Here is a 22,913-nt window from a genome sequence, read left to right as displayed (position 1 = left end):
TGGACTATTTTGCTCATTAACAGATTTCTATTGTTTCAATATTCAGGGAGGATTTTCTCTGCGTATATAAGACTCGTGACTTCGACTCGTGCACACAATAGACTCGGACTCACACCCTTTCAAACGCGCGTATAGTTTTCCGGGAAGTCCTCCTTTTCACGGAGATATTAACGCCTGAATATTGAAACAATAGAAATTTGTAAATGAGTTAAAAACAGCCGAAACTGACCATTTTGAAGTGGACCATTTTGCTCATTAACGGATTTCTATTGTTTGAATAGTCAGAGAGAATTTTCTCTCCGTATAAAAGACTTGTAACTTCGACTCTTGCACACAATGGACTCGGACTCACACCCTTTCAAACGCGCGTATAATTTTCCGGGAAGTCCTCCTTTTCACGGAGATATTAACGCCTGAATATTGAAACAATAGAAATTTGTTAATGAGTTAAAAGCAGCCCAAACTCACCATTTTCAAGGTTGACCATTTTGCTCATTATCGGATTTCTATTGTTTCAATATTCAGAGAGGATATTCTCTGCGTATAAAAGACTTGTAACTTCGACTCTTGCACACAATAGACACGGACTCACACCCTTTCAAACGCGCGTAAAATTGTCCTAGAAATGCCCCTTTTCAGGGAGATATTTTGGGAAAATACAAGGATGATACGAACTCTTAAACGAAGTTGTTTTTTGTGTGCCTTATTTTTACTCGTTTGCGGCATTTTGCCTGCCAAAGGTTTGCAAAATAGAACTGATTCCTTTAAAAACCAAACTGTTAAACGAAACATAAAAATCTTTCAATATAAGGAGGAGGTTATTATCCGTGTTGGGAAGGAAAAGGAATTGCCAATTTCAGAAACTAATTAAAACAGTAACACACCATTGCAGCAAAAATTTCTTTTTAATTTTACTTAAAATTTGTATAAATAACTATTAATTCTAACAGCTGTGAAAAATAGTCATCAATACTCTATTATTTTAAATAAGATTTTCTGCCTAAAAATACTACTTAACATTAAATATGACCCAGAAGCATACCAGATGCCTGAATGCACTACGTGAAAAGCTTGTATGAAAATATATTAATTTAATTCTCTCTATAATCCTTTCATATCATTATGCTAGTAGCAGTATTATATATTTTTCTATTCAGTCTGTCAGCTGTGTCGGCTCAGAGATAAATAGCCTGCATACATCTCTTTGAATTTTGAATGTCTGCACTAAACACAAGGAAATATTGAAAATACTGATTGTTTGAGATGAGAGTTAGTTAACAGATATAGTGCCAGTAATCTTTTTTCCCTTAAAATCGTTTTTTTTTTCTCAAAATATTTAGATGAGAGTCACAAGAAACTGTGGTTTTACATGTTCATTTTCCCTTCTAGTTCTTCTTTCAAGACTCACTAAAACATTCAAGGACTCTCTCCACTGATGCACTGTCGAAAGTTTGAACAGAATAACTTTTTTTTAAAAGACTTGTCTAGCACACCTGGGCCAACAGTCTTTTCTAAGTTGCCACTTGGCAAGTAAATTTGTAAACATAGTGGAGAACTTTACAGAACATCCACAATCTGTTTCAGGTGAATATTGTCGGTTCCTACTGACTGTTTTTCAAAAGATACATTGAAAGAGTGCTTTTGATCTGTGGTGTTTATAGAACCAAATAATATTGATCTATACTCAAAATACTCACGGGATAAAATCAATCCCCTAACACCATAATCTTTAATGTCTCAGTAATACGGGCAACAATTCTTTTAACTTGTCTCACACCATTGTTGCATGGCAAGTTTTTTAGTGTTTGTGCGTGTTACTTCACTTGTCAGGAGACACAACAACTTTGTGCAACCTGTCACCACAACCTGAAATATGGGTAATAATACATGCAACAACACTTTACAACTGGCAATGCGACAATGTTGTTAGACAAGTTAAAAGAAAATGTTGCCCGTACAACTGGGCCTTAACACCTAGCCCCAAAAACATATTAATATGAAATTTGCTTTTCATAACACCCCCAAAACCATCCCCAGTCATTACTTATTACCATGTAATGGTGATGAAGTTGGGGAGAAATAATTATTATTAGCCAGGATGCATAGCATCCTAAGAATGCATCAATGCATCTTATCTACACAACCCTGTTATTCTTCTCATGGGACAATTGGTAACATGTCTGGCTCATCCTCTGTGTAAGAACCTACAAAACTCACCAAACAAAGAATGACCAAAACAACAAAGAATCTGGAAACAATATAAAGGAGAGAAAAATAGCTCCAAAACAAAGAACAGCTTTACAGGTAGGTTCTTACACAGAGGTAAACCCACATGTGCGGAAATACCAATTGAAAATTCTTTTTCACCTCTTTGGTGGATTTCTTTTAGAGTGTCCCCTGAGACCTGACACAATGAATAACTGGTCACATCAGTGTGATATCATTGTGAAGTTGCCGATTTGATTTGTTTGCAGTTCATAGACCCGCTGATATGATTTTACTTTTACTGCTGGTGCTGTCATCAGAAGTGCGTAGAGTGCTAATGCTGCTTCTCCATAGCTCACAGGAACTGATGAAGTCATTCAGATATGATCAAACCTTTACGGGCGCTGATATTCTTCTGTTTAATCCTTTAGGAAGCATGCAGCTGAAGAGAACAGACAGCAAGCACACAACAGAAAACAAGAGGAAAGCAAAGTGTGCATCCAGAGGGAATCCATGTATGAAGCCCTTGCTTATGGACCAGGCAAACACACTTCCAGCAAATATTGGTGCCACAGCCCTTGAAAAGAAAGTACAGTACGAAAATGTTTGTTACTCTCGAACAAAATGATGAGGAAACACCATGTGTGACATTTGAAACCGTCCCTTTAATGATGTAAATTTACATAATTTACACCATACATGTGTAAATTATGTTAATTCTGGCCAAATTCTTACTTTCCTGTCACGTGTAGCCAGTTGCCATATTTTGAACATTGAAATATTCAATTCAAAAACGGAATATTGAAGTAAAGAATGAAATTTAATTTCCATTAATAAATTCATTAATTAATGGACCCTTGGTAGGAACGTTTGAGCTGTTGTGACGTGAATAAAAGGCCACTCAAAGCCCCTTACAAAGTTGTATAAGCCTAGGGCTTTAATACATATAACTGGCATTTTAATATAATTTGCGAAAATTGTTTTTTGTTTACCTGGATGCTGAAGATGCTGCCACTGCCAGACCATTCACAGAGCCTAAAAGATCACTGGGCACTGAGTTGTTAACAAGGATTGCTGTTGAGCTAAAAACAAAACCTACAAACAAATTCAAGGGTAGAAGAATGCCAATCAGAAGTGGCCAGAGAACTGTAGATCTAAAAAAAATGAGCAAGGAGATTAGTAATGTCCTGTTCTAGATGTTGTGTAGCAGGGGAACAAAGTGTTGTATTTTCAGGGAATAAGGCAAAAATTAATGTTGGCAATACCAGGCTACCAGTTTGTACCCTTATCCTCTCCCATTAACGAGGATAGCAAAGGGAGTGTCGTGATCCCGTCCCGGGGGGGGGACTCCCATATGAAATGGACGGGGATGCTCGTCGGAAATTTTGAAAAGAACCCCTAAAAGAGACCAATCTGGGTGTGGCTCAAGCCTTTCTTGACCCCTAAAAGATACCAAAAAACTAAGAATGGAGTTTATATCTGTATATTTCTTCGTGTGTAACACTAAACGAGACCATTTTGGCTAAAAATATTGGCGTTTTTTCCCGGAACACCCTAAGCGAGACCAAAAGTCCGAAATTTACAACCCTAAGCGAGACGACGAGCATCCCCGTCACTTTCATATGCGAGTCCCCCCCCCGGGGATCCTGTTTCACGCACAAATGTTAACCAAATTCATGCGTCACGTATACTTAAAACAGCAGAATTCACGAATCCCGTGTTTTTTCCAGCTATTTTCACGCGTCACGGTATAACTCTTACCCTTTTTTCACGCGTCACGGACTAATTTTTGCCCTTTTCACGTGTCACGTATAAACCCTTTGCTACCCTCATTAACATGTGATCTCAATTCTTCTAGCCTTTACATTACCTTTGAATCTCTGTTTATATAGGGACAGTTTTACGGTTCGACATATGTGCAATATATTATGCAAGCAAAATCACTTCTATCATTTATAGACCAAAAGAAATCGATATGTCAATATGCAAATTGAGCACAAAATTTGCCCGTGTTGTAGAAATTTTGTGTGAGCTGGTCAATTCTGGTCGATTATTCAATCTATTCTCTTCACGGTTTCCAAGTTCACGCTGGAAATGTGATGAATCAGCTTCAAGCAAATCATCCAGCTGCCAGTGTTATGGTGCCTGCATGCTTAAGGAAAGATGGAAAAGTTGTCCTTGCAAAACATGCAGCGAATTCTGCATAATGCTTTGTCGCCATGGACGTGAGATTTCTAACTTTATGCAATGATTCTAATAAAGTATAACTCTGCACTGTTATTTGACATGGAATTTTTATGCAGTATTAAGGGCAAATTTATTGAATACATATCAGTTGTTTTATCAGTTGTTTTATCAATTTTGTTTATTTTTTACCCTTTTCACCGTTAGGATCAGTTTGCCGTCTACCTTTTTATTTTGTTTTGCAAGAGAATTTAAGAGATCAATTAATCCGTGTGACTGTTCACTCATTTCTATCTTCTAATCCACTGTCACTTCCCATCAAATTGTTTTGTTCCATATATCAGAACACTGTTCATACTAACAAGCACATTCTACTATCTTATGAATTTCCAGGTATGATAGATTCTTTTCGTAATTAAGCCATACACAAGTCGTGGCACTTCCGTGTAAAAAACCAACTGGGATCTTGGCGGGATCCCGGCGGGACGGGACCGGGAATCTTGGCGGGATTATGGCCGCCGAGATCCCGCCTCCCGGCAGGAATCCCAGCGACCATAATCCCGGCAGGATCCCGGCCGGGATTCTTGGCGGGAAACGAATTCCCGGCGACCATAATCCCGCCAAGATTCCCGGCGAATTATCTTGCCGAGAATCTCGCCAAGATCTTGGCCTGAAGAGAAATTCCCCGCTGCCAAAATCTTGACAAGATTCATGGCAAGGATCCCGGCAAGAATTCTGGTTACCGACAATTTCTTTTCTCGAAGAGATTCGTGGCAGGAACTTTGGCATTTATTTACAGCGTAGATCAGATACTGACAAACTAATTAAAACCATAGTAAACATATCTTGGCGTTTCGCATACCGGCAAAACAAACACACTGGTTCTGTATCAAAACAACATCATTTATTTACAGAAGCTTACAGAAAAAGATGGCCACAGTTTTGCTACCATGCAAGCACATATATTTCTCAATGGTTGCACAAGTCGGAGAGAGCGAGCTTTAGTTCACAAGCAAAAAAGCGAATATTCTTCTGTAAAATGTTTTGAACGAGACAACAAATACATAAAGGCAACTAACCTTTACCTTGTGCTCAAGCGAAGGAAGGTGCAATGATGTGAACTACCAAACGAGCGAACTATCTTTCGATCGTCTGCGAACAAACCGCCGAAGACGAAGGAGCATTCTTTCCCGAAGCATTTTAAATAACAATACAATATTAAAGCATAAGTTTACGTCTCAAGCATCAACAGGTACAACTTCGCATTAAATGGCCCGTACTTAAAATGTCTATCTCCTTCCACTGTTCGAAGTTCAACAAGTCCATTGATAGCCTGCGTGGCCGGCGTTCAAAGGGGAAGGAGTATGAGGGGTTATCCCCGCCATAATTGTTTTTTCATTTTAAGGTAGTATTCTTCTTTTTATTGTAGCAACTGTCATTTCGCTTTAGTCGTTTCTCTTCCGCGAAAGGCACATTTTGTGAAATTATGCATCAAGTTCTATCAAATATGGTTATGCCGAATTAAGAATGCACCCATGAATGCTCAATTTGAGCAGAATTCAGGAAGCCAAATTCGACAGAATTTGGTCACTCGAATTTTGCGAAATTCAACTCACTGAGCCCTCAAACATACTTGTCAGCGGTTTTTCTTAAAAAAAGAAAAAGAAGCGGTCACTCAGCAAAAACATGGCCGCCACGACGGTAGATTGTGGTGAAGTGCGCGAATGCCTTCGTACTCATCTTATTCATTATTGATGTAGTGAGATTTTTAGAGGGTGGCAACCACGATTCCGATACGTTTGATTATACAGTGTTCAGGTTAGATTGGGTGTTAAATGTGCTCGCGAGATACTTGGACACTGAAGGCACCAGAGCAAACGCACGTATAAACCACCTGAGTCGTTCGTGAAGCGAGAGAAGCGGTTACCAACGCTAACGATAATACAGATGCATTTCAGGCAGGTAGTATTTTTACTAATAGCTTCGCTTCTGGGTGTTAGTCAACGAACAGTTGAGAGACGTTTACGTGAATTTAACTTGAATATCAGTACTTCTTATAGCAGTTTAAGTGACCAAGAATTGGATGCAATTATCAACAGTATCCTTACCGATTTCCCTCAGACGGGCTACAAGCGGATGACAGGGTTTTTAAGAGCAAGAGGGATTATTGTCCAACAAAGTCGACGTTCTACGAGAAATTGTAGCTGTTCTTGAGGAACGTCTAACTTTGGCCGTCCACGCTGCCCAGTAAAAATACTACCTGCCTGAAATGCATCTGTACTATCGTTAGCGTTGGTAACCGCTTCTCTCGCTTCACGAACAAGGTGGATTATACGTGCGTTTGCTCTGGTACCTTCAGTGTCCAAGTATCTCGCGAGCACATTTAACACCCAATCTATCCTGAACACTGTATAATCAAACGTATCGGAATCGTGGTTGCCACCCTCTAAAAATCTCACTACATCAATAATGAATAAGATGAGTACGAAGGCATTCGCGCACTTCACCACAATCTACCGTCGTGGCGGCCATGTTTTTGCTGAGTGACCGCTCCTTTTTCTTTTTTAAGCAAAACCGCTGACAAGTATGTTTGAGGGGTCAGTGAGTTGAATTTCGCAAAATTCGAGTGACCAAATTCTGTCGAATTTGGCTTCCTGATTCTGCTCAAATTGAGCATCCATGGGTGCATTCTTAATTCGGCATAACCATATTTGATGGAACTTGATGCATAATTTCACAAAATGTGCCTTTCGCGGAAGAGAAACGACTAAAGCGAAATGACAGTTGTTACAATAAAAAGAAGAACACTACCTTAAAATGAAAAAACAATTATGGCGGGGATAACCCCTCATAAAGGAGAAGGGGAGTTCGAGCGTGAGGTGCGAGGAGAGAGCGCGAAGCGCGATCGGAGAAGGGGGAAGGGGAACGCCTGCCCTGACGCTATTGTTTTTTTCATACCGCCCCTAAAGTACTTGTCATCGCTTGCCCTCTGTTTTACGTCTGGCTGTCAAAATTATCCAATCTGATTGGTGCCGATTTTCGCGGGGAATAAAACCCTTCACCATTTGAATTGCCTATCTAATTCTTTTCTTCTCGTCTTCTTGTCAGAAATATGGCAAAACAAAATCTTTTCATGGTAGATCAGGTTAGATATATCTTCCTTGCACCCTTCAACTGCGGATTTGTTACGAAAGTTGCCGTTCTGAGACTGAGAGAACATTTATTTCAATCAAGCAGCGTTTCCCACAAGATGGCGCTGTCAAATTAACAAGCTGTCGCTCGAATCAACAGCAAATTCCAGCAGTTTCCACAGAGGAGCTCTTCCCTGAAGTAAGGTCGATTCTAAACTCAAGTTCATAACAAAAGCAGCCAAAAAACACATTTTTCCAGCCCTGGTTGTAAAGAGAAAACACAGAAACACTCCATCCTCCAACTGAAAATAAATTTTTTCTCTTCCCGAGGGTAGCGTGTACAATGTCCCACGTGACCTAAGGCAGCCAATCGAAACGTTCAGTTCACGACACCTTGCGGGAAAAGGCGGGAATATTCTTCGCTATCTGGGTGGTCTTCGGGAAGGTAAATAAGCTCTAAAAATATAAATCTCTTTCATATCCTCTTCGGAGCCACAATTAAAATAGCATCTAGATGTTTTTTCAAGGCAAAAAGCGCAATTACAGCGGATTCCCGAGTGCATTTGCATATTGGAAGAAAAAGGCCGACAGAAATTTGCCATTGGCTTTTGTCATTGGATTACTCAAAGGTGTTAATTAAGGTTCCTCAAAGGTAAGAAAAGAAAGAAAGAGTTAAAAAAAACTTGAAAAACAGACCGCGGATCAATAAAAATTCTTATCTTTTAAGTTATCTTCACTTTTATTATCACGCGCCTCTTTGTCGCGCCAGTTCGTCTAGACTGATAAAACTTTCCTCCCCGGCTGTTTCGCTCTTCGTTGCGGGACGCGAATGAGAGGCGGCTGTATTCGCAGGCTACTCACCTTCACGTATTATATTTTTTTCGACATTTTAAAAATCAAACTGGTTTAATTACTACTTTCATTAGTACTTTAAGTTTATTTCATCAATACACGCCATGACTTGCATTCCGACCACAGCATAATACTATTTGTGAGAATTTCAAATCATCGACTTTTCCCGCTGAGAACTGAGAAGTGAGTTGAATCTCGCCGGGAACGCTACCGAGATTTATTCACGCTGTGAAAAATTTGCCGTGTTTTTTTTCTTGCCGGGATCTTGGCGAGAATATAATTCCCGGCAAGATTCTTGCCGGGATCCGTGGCGGGAAATTCTACCCAGGCGGGATCCTGGCGGAAAGTCTGTTTTCTTGGCGGGATCCCGGTCTCGGCAAGATTCTTGGCGGGATCCCGACGTGCCGGGAATTTTTTCCCGGTCGGGATCCCGGCGGGATATAGCCATCTAGGCGGGATCTTGACGGGATCCCGGTTCGTGGCGGGATCCTCGCCGGGATCCCGCCGGGATCCCGGTGTCTTTTTTACACGGGTAAGTGACACCAAATTGATTTTTTCTGGTTTTGGATATCGAAGGACTCTTCACTTCATGTCACTTTTAGATGGAGAGTTCGCTTCTGCAGATACTCTACAGTATATACTAAATGGCTTTTTAACTTGCAAAATACATTTAATGGTCAACAAAATAACACACACAGGTTTGAGAAAAAGCTAACTTCAATTTGCCTAAGCAGAACGATGGATAACAACATTTAACGACAAATACATTTGGATTTAACAGATGATGGCTCCCTCGAATTTAGTGTTGACCCGTATGATATATTCTGAAGCTGTCATGGCACACATGCACATAATTGTGGAATCTTTCCTTTAAGTCGGGGGGGGGGGTAACAGAGCTTTTACAGCAACTCATTTTTCATATCTCACCTGTCATAAAAGGTGCTTATTCCAGACAGTGACATTATCATTATTCCTATGACAGCATTTCCCAACTGAAAAACCTGTAAGCAATGGCAGCAACATTAGAATTACCTGCACGCTAAAGTAGGTAACACAATGAGATATCGAAAGTGTAATATTATTAAAAAATGCAACCAAATTTCTCTTTTTTGGAAATTTTAAATAAAACGATATGACAAAAAAAAGCGCATCTTAATACAAAAGGTCTCACCCTTATTGCTCCAAGTCTTCTTTCAAACTGAAAGAAAAATATTTTAAACCAAACGATTTTAAACCACTATTTGAAATTCAGTTTATCACTTACAATACATATTTTATCTATCTTAGAATGTCAATTCTTTTAACCTGGATTTTGATACTTTGAACCCTCTTGGCCGCTTAAAGGCCAAGAGGACATTATAACTTACCAAAGATCATAATATTGCTTGCTCAAACCCATATTACTGGCTCAAGCTCTCTGGCCCATGTCCTGGCCTGGCCATTTTCACACTCTGTTGTCAATTAACCATCATTTGGTTTAAAATTGTGTTTTTTACTTTTTCACTGCCGAAGTTTTTTTGTTTAAGCAGATCATCATCATGCACCAGTGTCGATCTAGCTGAAGTGATCAATAAAAGTGGGCAAATGAATTCATATGGATTTTACTACAGAAGTACGTTTGTACCCCGGGGTTTGTACATAGGAGAAAACTTCTTGACAGTTTAAAACGTACCTTTGGGTATGCCCACATCTGAAGAAATAGGAGAGGTGCAGCAACACACAGTAATGCAGTACCTATTTGGTCTGTAGAGAATCCAAGCCCACCTATCACAACAGTAAATGGCAGGTTATTAAAACAAATTCAAGTATATACCGGTATATATAATATTATTTGTCTAATACTATATTAAGCATAGTACATGTGAAATAAATAAATAAATAAATAAACAAACAAATAAATAAATAATATAAATGTTAATAATATCGATGGGCTGATGGAACCCTTGCCTGTGACATGTGTTAATTCTTGCCATACCTTCTCGGTAAAGAAATGTTATCTTTATCAGCTTGGGTATAGAGACATAGAAACAGAGGTTTTATTCCTAACATGAAATGTTTGGCCACTGGTATTTTTCCCAATATTTTGAGCCCTAGTTTCACTTAGTGAAATCTCTTTTTGATAGTTTGTTGATCAGCTAATGTGCAAATAATTAACTGAGAACTTATACTCATTTCCAATCTCTAAGGTTGACACTGAAGTCCTGCTAGGACAAGTAGTATAATTCACTAAGTGTTGCCAGAGTTTATCCAACATCGACTTAAGAACAAAATGCTCACCATGTTTAGTTTGAGTAGCAGCCCACAGCGAAAACAGCTCATCAAAACCAATGACAATAAATGAAAACACACAGTACACAGCGATGGCTAGAATCACTGAGCGAGTTCTGCAATTATAACAACATGAAAATCACAATACTAAACACATGTATTTTGTTTTTTACGGTACATTGTTTGTTAAAAAATGTCTTAATTTTGGTGGTTAAAAAAAGATAAACAAGGTTACAAAAGGCAATGTTAAGGTCAGTGGTCTATGGAGCTACGGGGGAGGGGGGGGGGGGGGAATCTCAGGAGCTTTCTGCATGCTTCATGTGTATGACCCGCAAACTTTTTGGGTCACTTTACAAGTTGACCTTTGCGGATAATTTGCTTTGTGCTGATTATATCGTTGTGGATCACCAGCTTTTTGAGCAGATGTTTGCAGATCTTTTCTTACAAATCTTTGTGTATTCTTGCTCCCATTCCTCCTCCTGCCCTCATGGTCTGTGGGTGTAGGTTAGTGTAGGGTTACCGGGTAGGTAAGTATTATCCACTGAAGCCTTTTTTAGTGTGCAGTTATCACCTGGACAATCACGCTAGCTGAACAATCTCCAACAAAATATTGACATTGTCTACCTGAACAGAGTTGCAATTTTGCTTTTTCTGAAACATCGACAGCATCCATATCTGGTGCACTGCCAGCTTGTGCAGCCACAGCCGTTTCTACCATCTTCTGTCGACTTGTCGTCGGCGTCAATGACAAATATCTCTAAATCTTCTTTTTCTTGGGATACAGAATTTTCTGAACAACTTTTCTCAGCATCTTCCAGTAATCTCTCCTTATTGGAATCATCTTGATTCTCTGAGGAACTTGGTGTGCTTTGTAACGCTAATTCACCAGTTTCACTTGCAGCTGTTTCATTTTTACTGTACAAAAACAATTAGCGATTGAAAGAAATTTAATTAAAAGATATAAAATAGCTCCTATTAATAACTGAGTACATCACCCAAGGTCTTCAGGTATGGACTGAGCGAACAAGAAAGATCAAGATTGATATTTCCCCAGCACCCGGGGGGGCTACTTGAAAAGGTTTGATACGGGGAGGCTCCGCCCCGAGGTCCAACCCCTTACCCTTTTATATACCATTTTGACAGAAAAAGTACCCCTTTCGTATACCTTTTATTGAAAAAAGGTAGCCCTTTCACATACCTAAATGACATGACATATACCTTACACAGGAAGTCTTATTCTCATTTTTATGTAGTGTTTAATAAATCAAAATGGTACAGCCGTAAGATGCGCTTTTTCGAAATATTTTTATTAAAGACCCTTTAAATACCTATATGACAGATTTCCCTACCCTTTCACATACCTAATCTTGTGAAATTCCTACCCTTTTATATACCTGAAGCGTGAAAAAGGTACCCCTTTCGGGTGGAGCCTCCCCGTATAGGCCATTATAGGGAGTGCCCCCCCGGGCCCCAGTACAGTCCTGAGATAGCTAGCTGTAGCGACTGAGAGTTAAAAAATGTTTAATATATGGCTCTCTTTTGTTGCCCATTTTTGCCAGTCAGCCATGAATTAAATTTACTGCTAATGCCCACATTATAAGAAAATCCAGCCCCAACTATTAGCCTATCCCAGTATGCATTCTATCTTAATAATTAAAGCTCAAGGTACACAATACTTTCCACTAAAGACTCCCTGCCAATCAATAAAATTACCTGCACTTGGCAAAGTTTAATATAACTTGCCATAATTCTCTGTAGGTACGTCTCAAAGAGGGAATTGGGCATTGAAAGTGTAGGTTTTTTAATGTAAACAGCTAATAATTCCAAGCACATTACCTTTTAACAAGTGTTTCTGGTAAGTGGAAGTAGGCCAACACGACGGAGATAAGTAGTATCAGGCAATTAAACAGACATGGAAGGAAAAATGCAAATTTGCCGAAAAAAGAACCTACAAAAAGGAAGGTGTTGATTAGTATTACAGCTCAGTATAAATATAAAAACATTACAGCAATTGATCCCAGTTTGCCCTCCCAGTATATTTAGCCAAAGTTTGTGCATGGACTTTTTTTTCGGAAGTGGGGGGGGAGGGTATTTCCTATCATGGACTATATGGGAAGTCTTGGCCCAAAGGGGAACCCCTTCCAGGTTGGAGGTGTATAAATTAAATAATAGAGATTTTATGAGTTGAAACACTTCAGGATTTTCAAATCACAGCCCATGCATATTTGACAAGTCACATGCATGACAAGAACAGAAAAAACCCTGAAACTCAAAGGATTATAAAATAATTTGGACATTATAATCAATGCCAATACATAAAGAGCGCCAGATTTTATGCTTTATATTTATGTGTCGTGATTGTATTTATGGACTTTCTTCAGTAGCACTTTTTTTATGTGTGTAGGAAGAAACCTATGTTATCTCTGATTCGTACAAAACATAAATTAGAGCTTTTTATAAACACAAACCTTCTGTAAACACATTAGAATATTTCTGTACAGGTTCAGCAAGATAACCTGCAATTGATCATTTATTTAATGTTATTAGTAATAGTTGTGTACCATTTGTACTAACATCACTTGCCCTTGAGCTTTTTGTTCTGCTTTCATTTGTTTAGTAAAGAAATTATAAATAACTTAACCTTTTTAGCTCATTCTCCAGAATGAGTAATGGAGTGATACAGATGTTGACGGAAGTCTGCGTGTACAAAAATTGTGTGGACAAAAGTGATACAGATGTTGACGGAAGTGTGCGTGTACAAAAATTGTGTGGACGGAAGTTGTAGAACGGAAGTAATTTTATATGCTACCCCTGCCCCCTTAGTAACGCCAAAAATAACTTCAGTGAAGCTCAGATGCAAATGTGAAAAGAAATGAAATCATTGTATAGTGTAATAAATAAATTAACATCAAATGACAATTTCAGAACTACTGGTAGAACGGATTAAGTAATTTTATATGCTACCCCTAGGCCTGCCCCCTTAGTAATGCCAAAAATAACTTCAGTGAAGCTCAGATGCAAATGTGAAAAGAAATGAAATCATAATGTATAGTGTAATAAATAAATTAACATCAAATGACAATTTCAGAACTACTGGTAGAACGGATTAAGTAATTTTATATGCTACCCCTAGGCCTGCCCCCTTAGTAATGCCAAAAATAACTTCAGTGAAGCTCAGATGCAAATGTAAAAAGAAATGAAATCATTGTATAGTGTAATAAATAAATTAACATCAAATGACAATTTCAGAACTACTGGTAGAACGGATTAAGTAATTTTATATGCTACCCCTAGGCCTGCCCCCTTAGTAATGCCAAAAATAACTTCAGTGAAGCTCAGATGCAAATGTGAAAAGAAATGAAATCATAATGTATAGTGTAATAAATAAATTAACATCAAATGACAATTTCGGAACTACTGGTCTACAATGAACCAAAAATAAAGCTACGTCAACTACGACTACGACCCGCACGTGTCGTTATTACAAAAAATTATCAAATGTATATTTTCATTTTTTCCTTTTCTAAGACCCCTCAACATGTCCTCGGCCCTGACCCCAATCTGTCTATGTCCAACAGAAAGTATAAAGAGCGATCTAAAAAAAATATTCAATGGAATTTTTTTGGTACGTTTGAAGAAGAGTTGGTTTTGGCTTGTGACGTGGCGCAGCTGATGTTCACCCGCACGCGACCCCGCACACATTTCTGTACGTGCACAATGAACCAAAAATAAAGTTACGTCAACTCTATCTCTTTTAAGAAATGCACGATCTGCGCACGTCGCCGAAAATGTATCAAATGTATATTTTTTATTAAAATTTCCTCTTTCTAAGAACCCTGGACACGTCTAAGTAAAACGATAAAGAGCCATTCAAAAATTAACTTATGACATAACACAGCTGATGTTCACCCGCACGCATTTCTCTACGTGTACAATGAACCAAAAATAAAGCCACGTCAACTCTCTTTGTAGTAATACACGACCCGCATGCGTCGCTATTACGAAAAAATGTAATGTCTATTTTTATGCTCATTCATGCAGCGTGCCGCGGCGTGCCGCGAAGCACGCAATGAATGAGGATATTAGAGTGATGCAGATGTTGACGGAAGTTGTGCGTGTACAAATCAAAGATCTCTTCGAGATATCGACTTTTTCTGCATGAAGTTAGTATGAGTAGAAGGTTTATCCTGGGCATTGTTGTTCGAACATATCATGGAAGAATTCAAACGTCTTTCAGTTCAAGCATTTTTTTATTTTCGCGGAGGAAATGCTGTATTTGTCAGTCGCGACGGCTGGGTGCTTTGCGACTCATATACTTTGGCTTGGTTAAAAATGGTAAACTTTGACGCTTTCCTTCGAAATAGTTGTTTCCTTTCGAGTAAGAAAGATTTCTACTCGGCTTAATGCAGGGTTCCCGATAAAGATTACGCACGACAGAGTTACTTTTTGTCTCGTCACGCAATCTTAACCCCACATTGAGAATTAAATTTTCGTTTGGATATTACCAAAAGCCGCTTCTCCTCGCGTTATTCTTTACCTTACGGCTACACATGCAATTTCTAAGGACTAAATTTCCAGTAAAACAGTTGCTGTTTATTTTTCTAATGGCGATGCATTAACTTCTGAACAGAAGCAAAAACGTTTAGCGTTTACTGCTTCCACCGGAAGTAATTTCACAACAGGCTACAAAAACACTTGTGAATATCACTAATCCACACCTCCCGACCTGAGAAATCGATGAAAATCGATGATCGGAAATCAATCGATGATGGTTAGTTAATTGCAATTGATATCGATTGGCATCGGCCAATCGATGACCAATCGATAGTCACAAATAAAATTTCCTTAATTACATTGATTGTCATCGATTGCTATCGATTTTCATCAATTGTCATCGATTGTTATCGATATCTTGCGGCGTACTTGGGTATCCCCAGGATAATTCTACAGGATATCCGGAAATAGATTTTCGCAATCCTAAAACGACTGATCGTGAGCTGAGCCCACAAATTATGTCTGAAGAAGCGGATAAAGCCGGGCATAAGGCAACGGACGTTACACTTGTTATTAAGTGTGTAGTCAAAGGCTACCATCTTCTCAAGTAACCTATACGCTAGTGTAACGTTTTTGCTGCATAACAGACATAACAGTATATCACGAAAATGAATAAATGAGGTGTTGATCGCTTTTAAGAGCCACTGAGTTGATGTAATAACACCCATATTGAATCACGCCAAATAAAAAACGATCGATGAAAATCAATGATAATCGATGACAGTCGATGAAAATCGATAAAATTAAAAGTCACAAAATTTTCCGTCATCGATTGGTCATCGATTTCCAATATCAATCGATTATTTATAAATTGGTATCGATTATTATCGATTGGTATCGATTATCATCGATTATCTGTTTTCTCGATTGGCCAGGCCGGGACACCTGCATTGAATGATGTTGCAATTCTAAATTGTGCAACTCAGCAGAAAATAATCAATTGTCACGAAAATAAGTAGCCTGCGAACCTAGATGCGCGACAGCCAGAAATGCGTCTGGGTTCGCAGGCTACGAAATTAGTAGCCTTCGGTTAAATATAAGCAACAATTTAGTGTGTGAAAGACTTGTACCAGTACAAATTTGCGTTCTTAATGGTTTTAGGTTAAATTAATATTAGCGCCGGAAGACCTGTACCAGTACAAATTTGCGTTCTTAATCATTTTAAACTTTGTTGCCTTCAAGCGCTGAACCACTCACATTCTCAACTGGTTGTGTCACGTAAGATTTGGGCTAGTCACGTTTTTAGAGTGTTATATAATGTTTGTAAATTTGACAAGTCACGTTTTTTCTACGAGATCGCAAGTGTTGACGCACTACAATTGAGTGAGATGCTTTGATCACCCACAGCGGAAAGTAATCCCTTGAGAAATTAAAATATTCCCTTGAGAAATTAAAACAGTCCCATGAGAGTTAACAAAAATGTGCGGAATTCGGTACTAGAGTGACAAGCTTCCCCACTATATCTTTTCATTTTGCTTGTAAACAAGCAAAATAGTCAATAAAAAGCAGAATTCATAAATCATGTGTCTTTTTCTATGTTCACGCGTCACGGTCTAATTTTTGCCCTTTTACGTGTCATGCATAAACCCTTTGCCACCCTCACAGAAGTTATGGACTGGAAATATTTTTGTGCACTTGCTCAGAACATGACATGTAAACTTACCTCCAATAGCCGGTCCTATTATGAGTCCCATATTCCAAGCTGTCAGTAGCACTGACATTGCCAGGGCCTTACAAAACAAATCAGACAAATTTTTAAAAACCATTTATTCCCATTTTATTTGTTGGGTCTTGTTATTGATCGTTCTGTAGACCTGGATACTTATTATTACATCTTGTTTCTGATTGGTCTGTCCTGTTAGTGATAAGAGATGGACCATTTAATTCTTGAGGGGGGGGGGGGCAATTTTTCTGAGCAAGAATTTTAAGCATTGTATTTGGCAGATGTTTTTCCACCATCCATGAATACCAGGTGGGGCTTGCTTGAATTTTATTTTCTGTGCTGAATTGTGCACAATTACAAAGTTTCCTGAGAGGTCCTTCCGTAACTTTGTTGGGTTTTCAAATTTGCTGTTAAACTATTGTTTGTATTCTTTAACAATATTACTTTGTTTGTGAAAAAAGTTGCCATCCTTTGTTCTTATAATGTTTTGATTGATCAACTTAAATTCTTCCAAGCGGCCCAGTTCAAGTAGTTGCACTGTGAGGCTCTAAGAAACCTGTTATGAGAAATCAAGTGTCTTAATTATGCCCGCAAGTTGCTTGGAACAGGGTCTGGAAGGGGGTTTCTGATCCCGCATTCCCGCTCCATTTTTACGAAAATCCCGAATCCTGCACTTTTTTAATCTCTATCCCGAATCCCTTTTTTTCTTTCCCCCAGACATTAAAAAATACTCATTTCTACAAAAGCTAATAAATGTAAGGTGTAGATTTGCCCTTTCGATTGAAATAGCTTTTCATACCTCAGTATGATGAAAGAGAATGATATGACAGCGTGTAAGACCGGCGTGATGGGTCGTCCTGTGACAACCTCATCCGCAGGACGCTGTTCCCTTCAGAGCGGGAGAAAAAGCGCCCTGGGATGAGGTTGGTCCTGTTAGCGTGTACACTGTCCTTAATAGAAGGTTTACAGGAACAGCCTTAACCGCGTCTTATCTATAGTTTGGTTTGAAGCGAGACAGCACTCAGCGCTCGCCTGGTTGATTCGATTTCGCTGCTAGAACGTCTGTTTGGGTCGTGACGATTTCCCGAATTCCCGACAGATAGACAAAAAATCCCGCATCCCGTGTCCAAATTTTGGTGAATCCCACTTCCCGGACAGCAGTCAAATCCCGAATCCCGTCAAAATATTATGCGTTTTCTCGAATCCCGCACCGTATTTCGGTCAAATCCCGGATCCCGAAAATACCCTTCCAGACCCTGTTGGAAGTGATATCATAGTATATTAGCTATAGTCTAATAAAGATATTCATGAGGGCTATTAGTACACACCTGATTAGTATCATCACTGACTTCTGATGCAATTGCTTTACATGTTCCAACAACCCCTGAATCAAACAAGAAAATGGTATGCATAGTTTTTAAAAATTCTGATTCAGAAGAATTTTGGTGCCTGTTGCTCCCAAAGCTATATATTAATCCTATTTACTGTTTGCCCTTCATGAAAGAAAAAAACAAACAAATTTATATAGCCACTGTAGAAAGGTTCAACTGTATTCAAATCAGGATGAAGTTTCATTTCAATGCCAGTTGAGTATTACTAGTTAAAGCCTTTAGTTAATGATAAGCACATACCACTAGAAATTCCAACAAAAAATCTGGTAGCAATGGCCATGTTTAGTGAGACAGACAGTCCAAAGCTACCCATGCCGACAAAACTAAATGCAAGGCAGGCTAAAATGATTGGTTTTCGACCAACTTTATCAGTAAGCCATCCCCAGAAATAGCTGAAATACAGACAGATTAAAAAATTAGATGTCAATGTAATCAGAGTTCCACTAGTTTTGGGAAGATGTACTTGTACTTAGCGTCTCCTGTTCCAGAAAATTTGGTTTACATACTCTCCAAATAGAAATACCATATAATTATAAATGTGTCTTTTCTTTTACAGTAAGGGTACGGTTGGATGGGTGCATTTTTGGCTGGGGTGAGGTAAATATTTTCAGTTCTCTTGACAGTCTGTCAGCATAATTTCTCTCAGAACAGGTTTTTCTGTCCATAGCATACAGCCAGCAACAAAGTGGCACTGTGAATCCACAATGCATGTGGCCTGCAATTTCTCTTCTTGTGAGAAGCAGTTTCAATGTAAATGCCATTTGAAGAGTTAATTGAGAAAAATAAAAAGATAAAAGATGCATTTTGGCCGAACTATATTATAAATGGCACGAGGAAAGGGTCAGATTATCAAATTATCAGAAGTGTTTTTCTTTCTCTGGTGAAGGAGCAGCAAAAAACATATAATATGCTAAATAAGATTTTACAAATTATGTGTTAAATTAACTACAGAACAAATTCTGCTCTATTGAGACATTAATTTTGTGAATTTATCATGTAATACCACTAAAAGCAAAGAGCTCATTTACCATCCTACAGCACGTCCAACAAACATTGAGGAAGCAACAAGACCAGCATAGTATCCTAGAGAATAAAATGGCAATGTATGATTAGTATTCTAATAAATGAAATCTTGTTTGGTTGACAAGCTCAACATGGCTCATTCTTCTTTTGCTTGATTATGGACCTTGAAATATGCATCTTGGTCCATTAACCTATTAAAAAAAAAACTTAGCTTGAACTTCAACGAAATTCTCCCTTTGATTTACAGGCACACACAGGGCAAATTGGAAGGAGAATCCAGCACTTATCAGAAGTCACCCCTTCAACTGGTCAATAACCCATAAAATACAAGAAATATAATTCTGACCTGTGTCTTCATCCGATATCCCAAAACTCTGAAAAAGAAAATTATAGCACAATACAATAACTAAAAATTTATAATTAAAATTGTATCATGTATAAAAAGAAAAGGAGTTGAGTTAGACATACTTGAAATGAACTTCAAAATTATTGCTATTGCCTTAAAATTAATTAGGCTATAAGCAGTTCTTTTTTTTTCTTAGTGCGTTTTAAACGTGAAGCTAAAAAAGAGTGCAAATAGAAAATTGGTCTTGGAAAGCCTGTGATCAAGATGTGCAAAGAAAGGGAATACTGACAAAGCCACTAGAGAGTTTGAAATAATTATGTGTTGCTCTCGCAACACAAAAATATGATTGGCTAATACTCAGACCATTTATTAGCACTCAACTGATCAAGGACTAACAAAAAAGACTGCTTATAGACTTAAATTACAGCTGTAGTGAAACTAATTCAAATCTAATTTTTATGTATGGATCTTACCTTTACCATAGCTGGTAAGAATGGAAACAATATTGTGTTAGAAACTGCACTGCAAAACTGAAAATAACAAAGATTAAGTATTAATATAAGCTGAGCTCCTATTAATAACTTTTTATACACTTTGGGTAGAGAGGCACCATGAGAGTATAGTGCCTTGTCCATAAACACAGCACACAATGACCCCAGCAAAGTCTTAAACCAGGACTATTCAATCGGGAGGCCAGCGCATGAACACAAATGTCCTGGTAAGGTTCAGATCCAATGACAAGCAACATGGCCCAAAAAGTAGTGACAGCACATGAAATGAAATTGCAACAAACAATAACCTTTCTGGCCAAATTCTGACAAGTGACAAAAGGGCCAAGAATGGCCAATGAAACAGCAACACCAAGCATTTTGAAATTTAGACAAGCAACTCTGGGCTTCTGGCGACCCCTGTCAGGGCTTCTGGCGACCCCCTCCAGCTAAGAAACACAGTTAACTCTCTCTAAAACAGACACCGTTGAGACCAGCTCCAACGGTCCCTTTTAGAGAAGTGCCTGCCTTATAGGGAGTTTACTCACTTTTGTTTCAGTAAAATGGCTCAAAAACGGCAGGGATGGGAGCAACACCAGGTGTCCTTCTTATAGAGGTTTCCGTTGAGAGAAAGTTGACTGTATGTCAAGTGATTGAACATATGTCAAGTGCCCCAGGGTGTAGTGAAATTCCCCTTTCTAGCATGTGATGGGGGAATTGTTGCAATTGGAAATTATATAAAAGAAGCTTAAAATATTTTATTTTTGAACATTAAACATGTGACCAAAGACTGGCTTTGCTGGATTTTAATTCACGGAGATGTTCCAAAGAAACCGAAAGCGGAATTTCTGCGATTTAATCCTCGGCCAGACTGCAAAGGATTGGAGAACTCGACGAGATTTGACGAACATGCCGAGGCATTTTTAATGGAGTGCATCAGTGCAATCTTCTCGAAGCTATACGCGTGTTCCACCGTTACACTGTGAGAAAATCCCTCTTCTTGATTCTTGAGCTTATTTGTCGGTCAACACAAAAAACATTTTTCAAGAACGAAATTCGCGCGTGCAAGATTGTGACAAACTTTGCAGAATGGCCGAATGGGGTCTTTTTTTGTTTTACAGCAACCACGCAACACACAACATGTCGGCCTCAGCTATACCTCAAGACTGACATACATTATTAAAGCTTAAACAACTCAAACGCCCTTGGAAACAAACGCTACGAGAGATAGTCGTGAACCAATTACAGAACATGCGATATTGCAAGCCAGCTGTCAGATCGAAGTCAGGGAAATTATCAGAATTTTACAATAGCAGAACATCTGTAAAGAAGTACAGATGGCAGAATTTCTCACACACTAATCCCAGTCAGTTAATTGTCTCCAAAATAGACAATATGCTACCGCAGGCATTGTATAATTAAGAGAGTTTATAAACAACGTACTAAAGATCGTGGTGCCGCGATGGCCTTTTTGTGAGCCCTTAGCGTATTGTCAAAGAAAACAATAAAATTGAACCTACCAGGGCGAAAAATACGATAAATAAGAGCTTCCAATTCAAAGGATTTGTCCCAGGTGGATAAAATATAGCACGTAGGCGAGATTTTAAGGCATCCATCCCGTCTTGTAACTTTCTCAAACCTACTGCAGAAAACGAGAGAAACGCGAAAATACTGTCTTGGGCTTCCTGTGTTATGCAAACGGGAAGCGCGAGAACAAATTTCCTGGTTTCTCGCGCTTCCGGTTCACATATTACGTACACACCTGACGTACACAGGAAGACCGAGCCCATTATTTTCGCGTTTCTCTCGTTTTCTTCGGTTCTTTTCAATTTGAGACGCCTGCGGAGGAGGCTACTGCAACCAAGCTCACGGAAAGTCGGAAACAGGTCGGAAATTAGCCATGTTCAAAACGAGCAGGGGACTGGGTACGAATATTCAATATCGATTGCCGCTGAAAAACTGGGCCCGTCATCTGAAAGAGCATCCAAAAATTAGTAACTCAACCAAATTTGAGAGTTATTGGTTTAAACGCAAAGGCATGGAACTCTTTTAAAAATCGTTAAAATAAGAGAGCTTAGTATGGCTGGATGGACAGCTGTCCCTCCAATCCTAACCTGAAATCATACCCTCCCTCCCTTTCGTAAAAAGAAAAAAGAACGCCTGATCGCAGGTTACTCCAATCCATACTAAGCTCTCTTATTTTAGCAATTTCTAAAAGTGAACCATACCTATGCGTTTAAACCAATAACTCTCAAATTTGGTTGAGTTACTAATTTTTGGATGCTGTTTCAGATAACGGGCCCAGTTTTTCAGTGCAATCGATATTGAATATTCGTACCCAGTCCCCTGCTCGTTTTGAACATGGCTAATTTCATGTCAACGTTACGTCAGCAAAATTCGACCTTGCTCACGTGACCCCGAAATGCTCCCATCCACGTACGAACCGGACAAACCACTCACCATATACATCACACCCCCAAATTCTATATCTTCAAGAGAAAATAACGGGACTCTTGGAATGATTAAATAAAATAATAATGAATGGAAGCTTGAATCGAATTTTTTATTACGAATTTATGCGTGATATTTTTTATGCTGTTATAGGAGCTCGAGTTCCATATAACTTCAAACCGATCTGATGCAATTTCTGCAGGAGCCACGATTGTAAAAATAGGAAAATGTAGCCTGACTCAGCTGTTAATGTTTTTGTTTATTTGAAACACCGTAGAACTATTGAATAAAATTGCATCACAGTGCCGTAGCAAGGGGAGGGGCCGGGGGGGCCCGTGCTCCCCCAGTTTTTTTCCC

General features: G+C 38.9%; 2 protein-coding genes across 4 annotated transcripts in view; both read right to left on the bottom strand.

The window, feature by feature from the left end:
- Positions 1-938: 938 nt before the first annotated feature.
- Positions 939-22,913, bottom strand: part of LOC144647144 (uncharacterized) — a 46,373-nt gene continuing 24,398 nt past the window's right edge. Inside the window, exon 17 of the transcript XR_013569539.1 lies at positions 939-1,407. The gene's annotated coding sequence lies outside the window, so the exon portion shown is untranslated. The remainder of the gene's footprint in view (positions 1,408-22,913) is intronic.
- LOC144647143 (uncharacterized) lies at positions 1,401-22,002 on the bottom strand. 3 transcript variants are annotated; one of them, XM_078506896.1, is made up of 17 exons: positions 21,868-22,002; positions 21,626-21,747; positions 20,091-20,147; positions 19,618-19,645; positions 19,277-19,331; positions 18,489-18,640; positions 18,186-18,241; positions 16,858-16,924; positions 13,109-13,156; positions 12,477-12,588; positions 11,265-11,555; positions 10,650-10,756; positions 10,045-10,136; positions 9,544-9,570; positions 9,300-9,373; positions 3,198-3,359; positions 1,401-2,782 (listed from the first exon to the last, which is right to left on the bottom strand). In XM_078506896.1, exons 1-17 carry the CDS (start codon positions 21,893-21,895, stop codon positions 2,593-2,595), a joined length of 1,668 nt encoding a protein of 555 aa, XP_078363022.1. In that variant the 5' UTR covers positions 21,896-22,002; the 3' UTR covers positions 1,401-2,592. The 3 variants fall into 3 exon arrangements, with proteins under 3 accessions (XP_078363022.1, XP_078363023.1, XP_078363021.1); XM_078506897.1 differs by having other exon boundaries at positions 21,626-21,744; XM_078506895.1 differs by having other exon boundaries at positions 21,626-22,002.

This window comes from Oculina patagonica, chromosome 3 (genome assembly GCF_052425735.1).
Source record: "Oculina patagonica isolate OP01 chromosome 3, crgOcupat, whole genome shotgun sequence".
NCBI classification, from domain to species: domain Eukaryota; kingdom Metazoa; phylum Cnidaria; class Anthozoa; order Scleractinia; family Oculinidae; genus Oculina; species Oculina patagonica.
The sequence above is the reverse complement of the archived record's forward strand: the minus strand, read 5'-3'. Positions and strand labels throughout refer to the sequence as shown.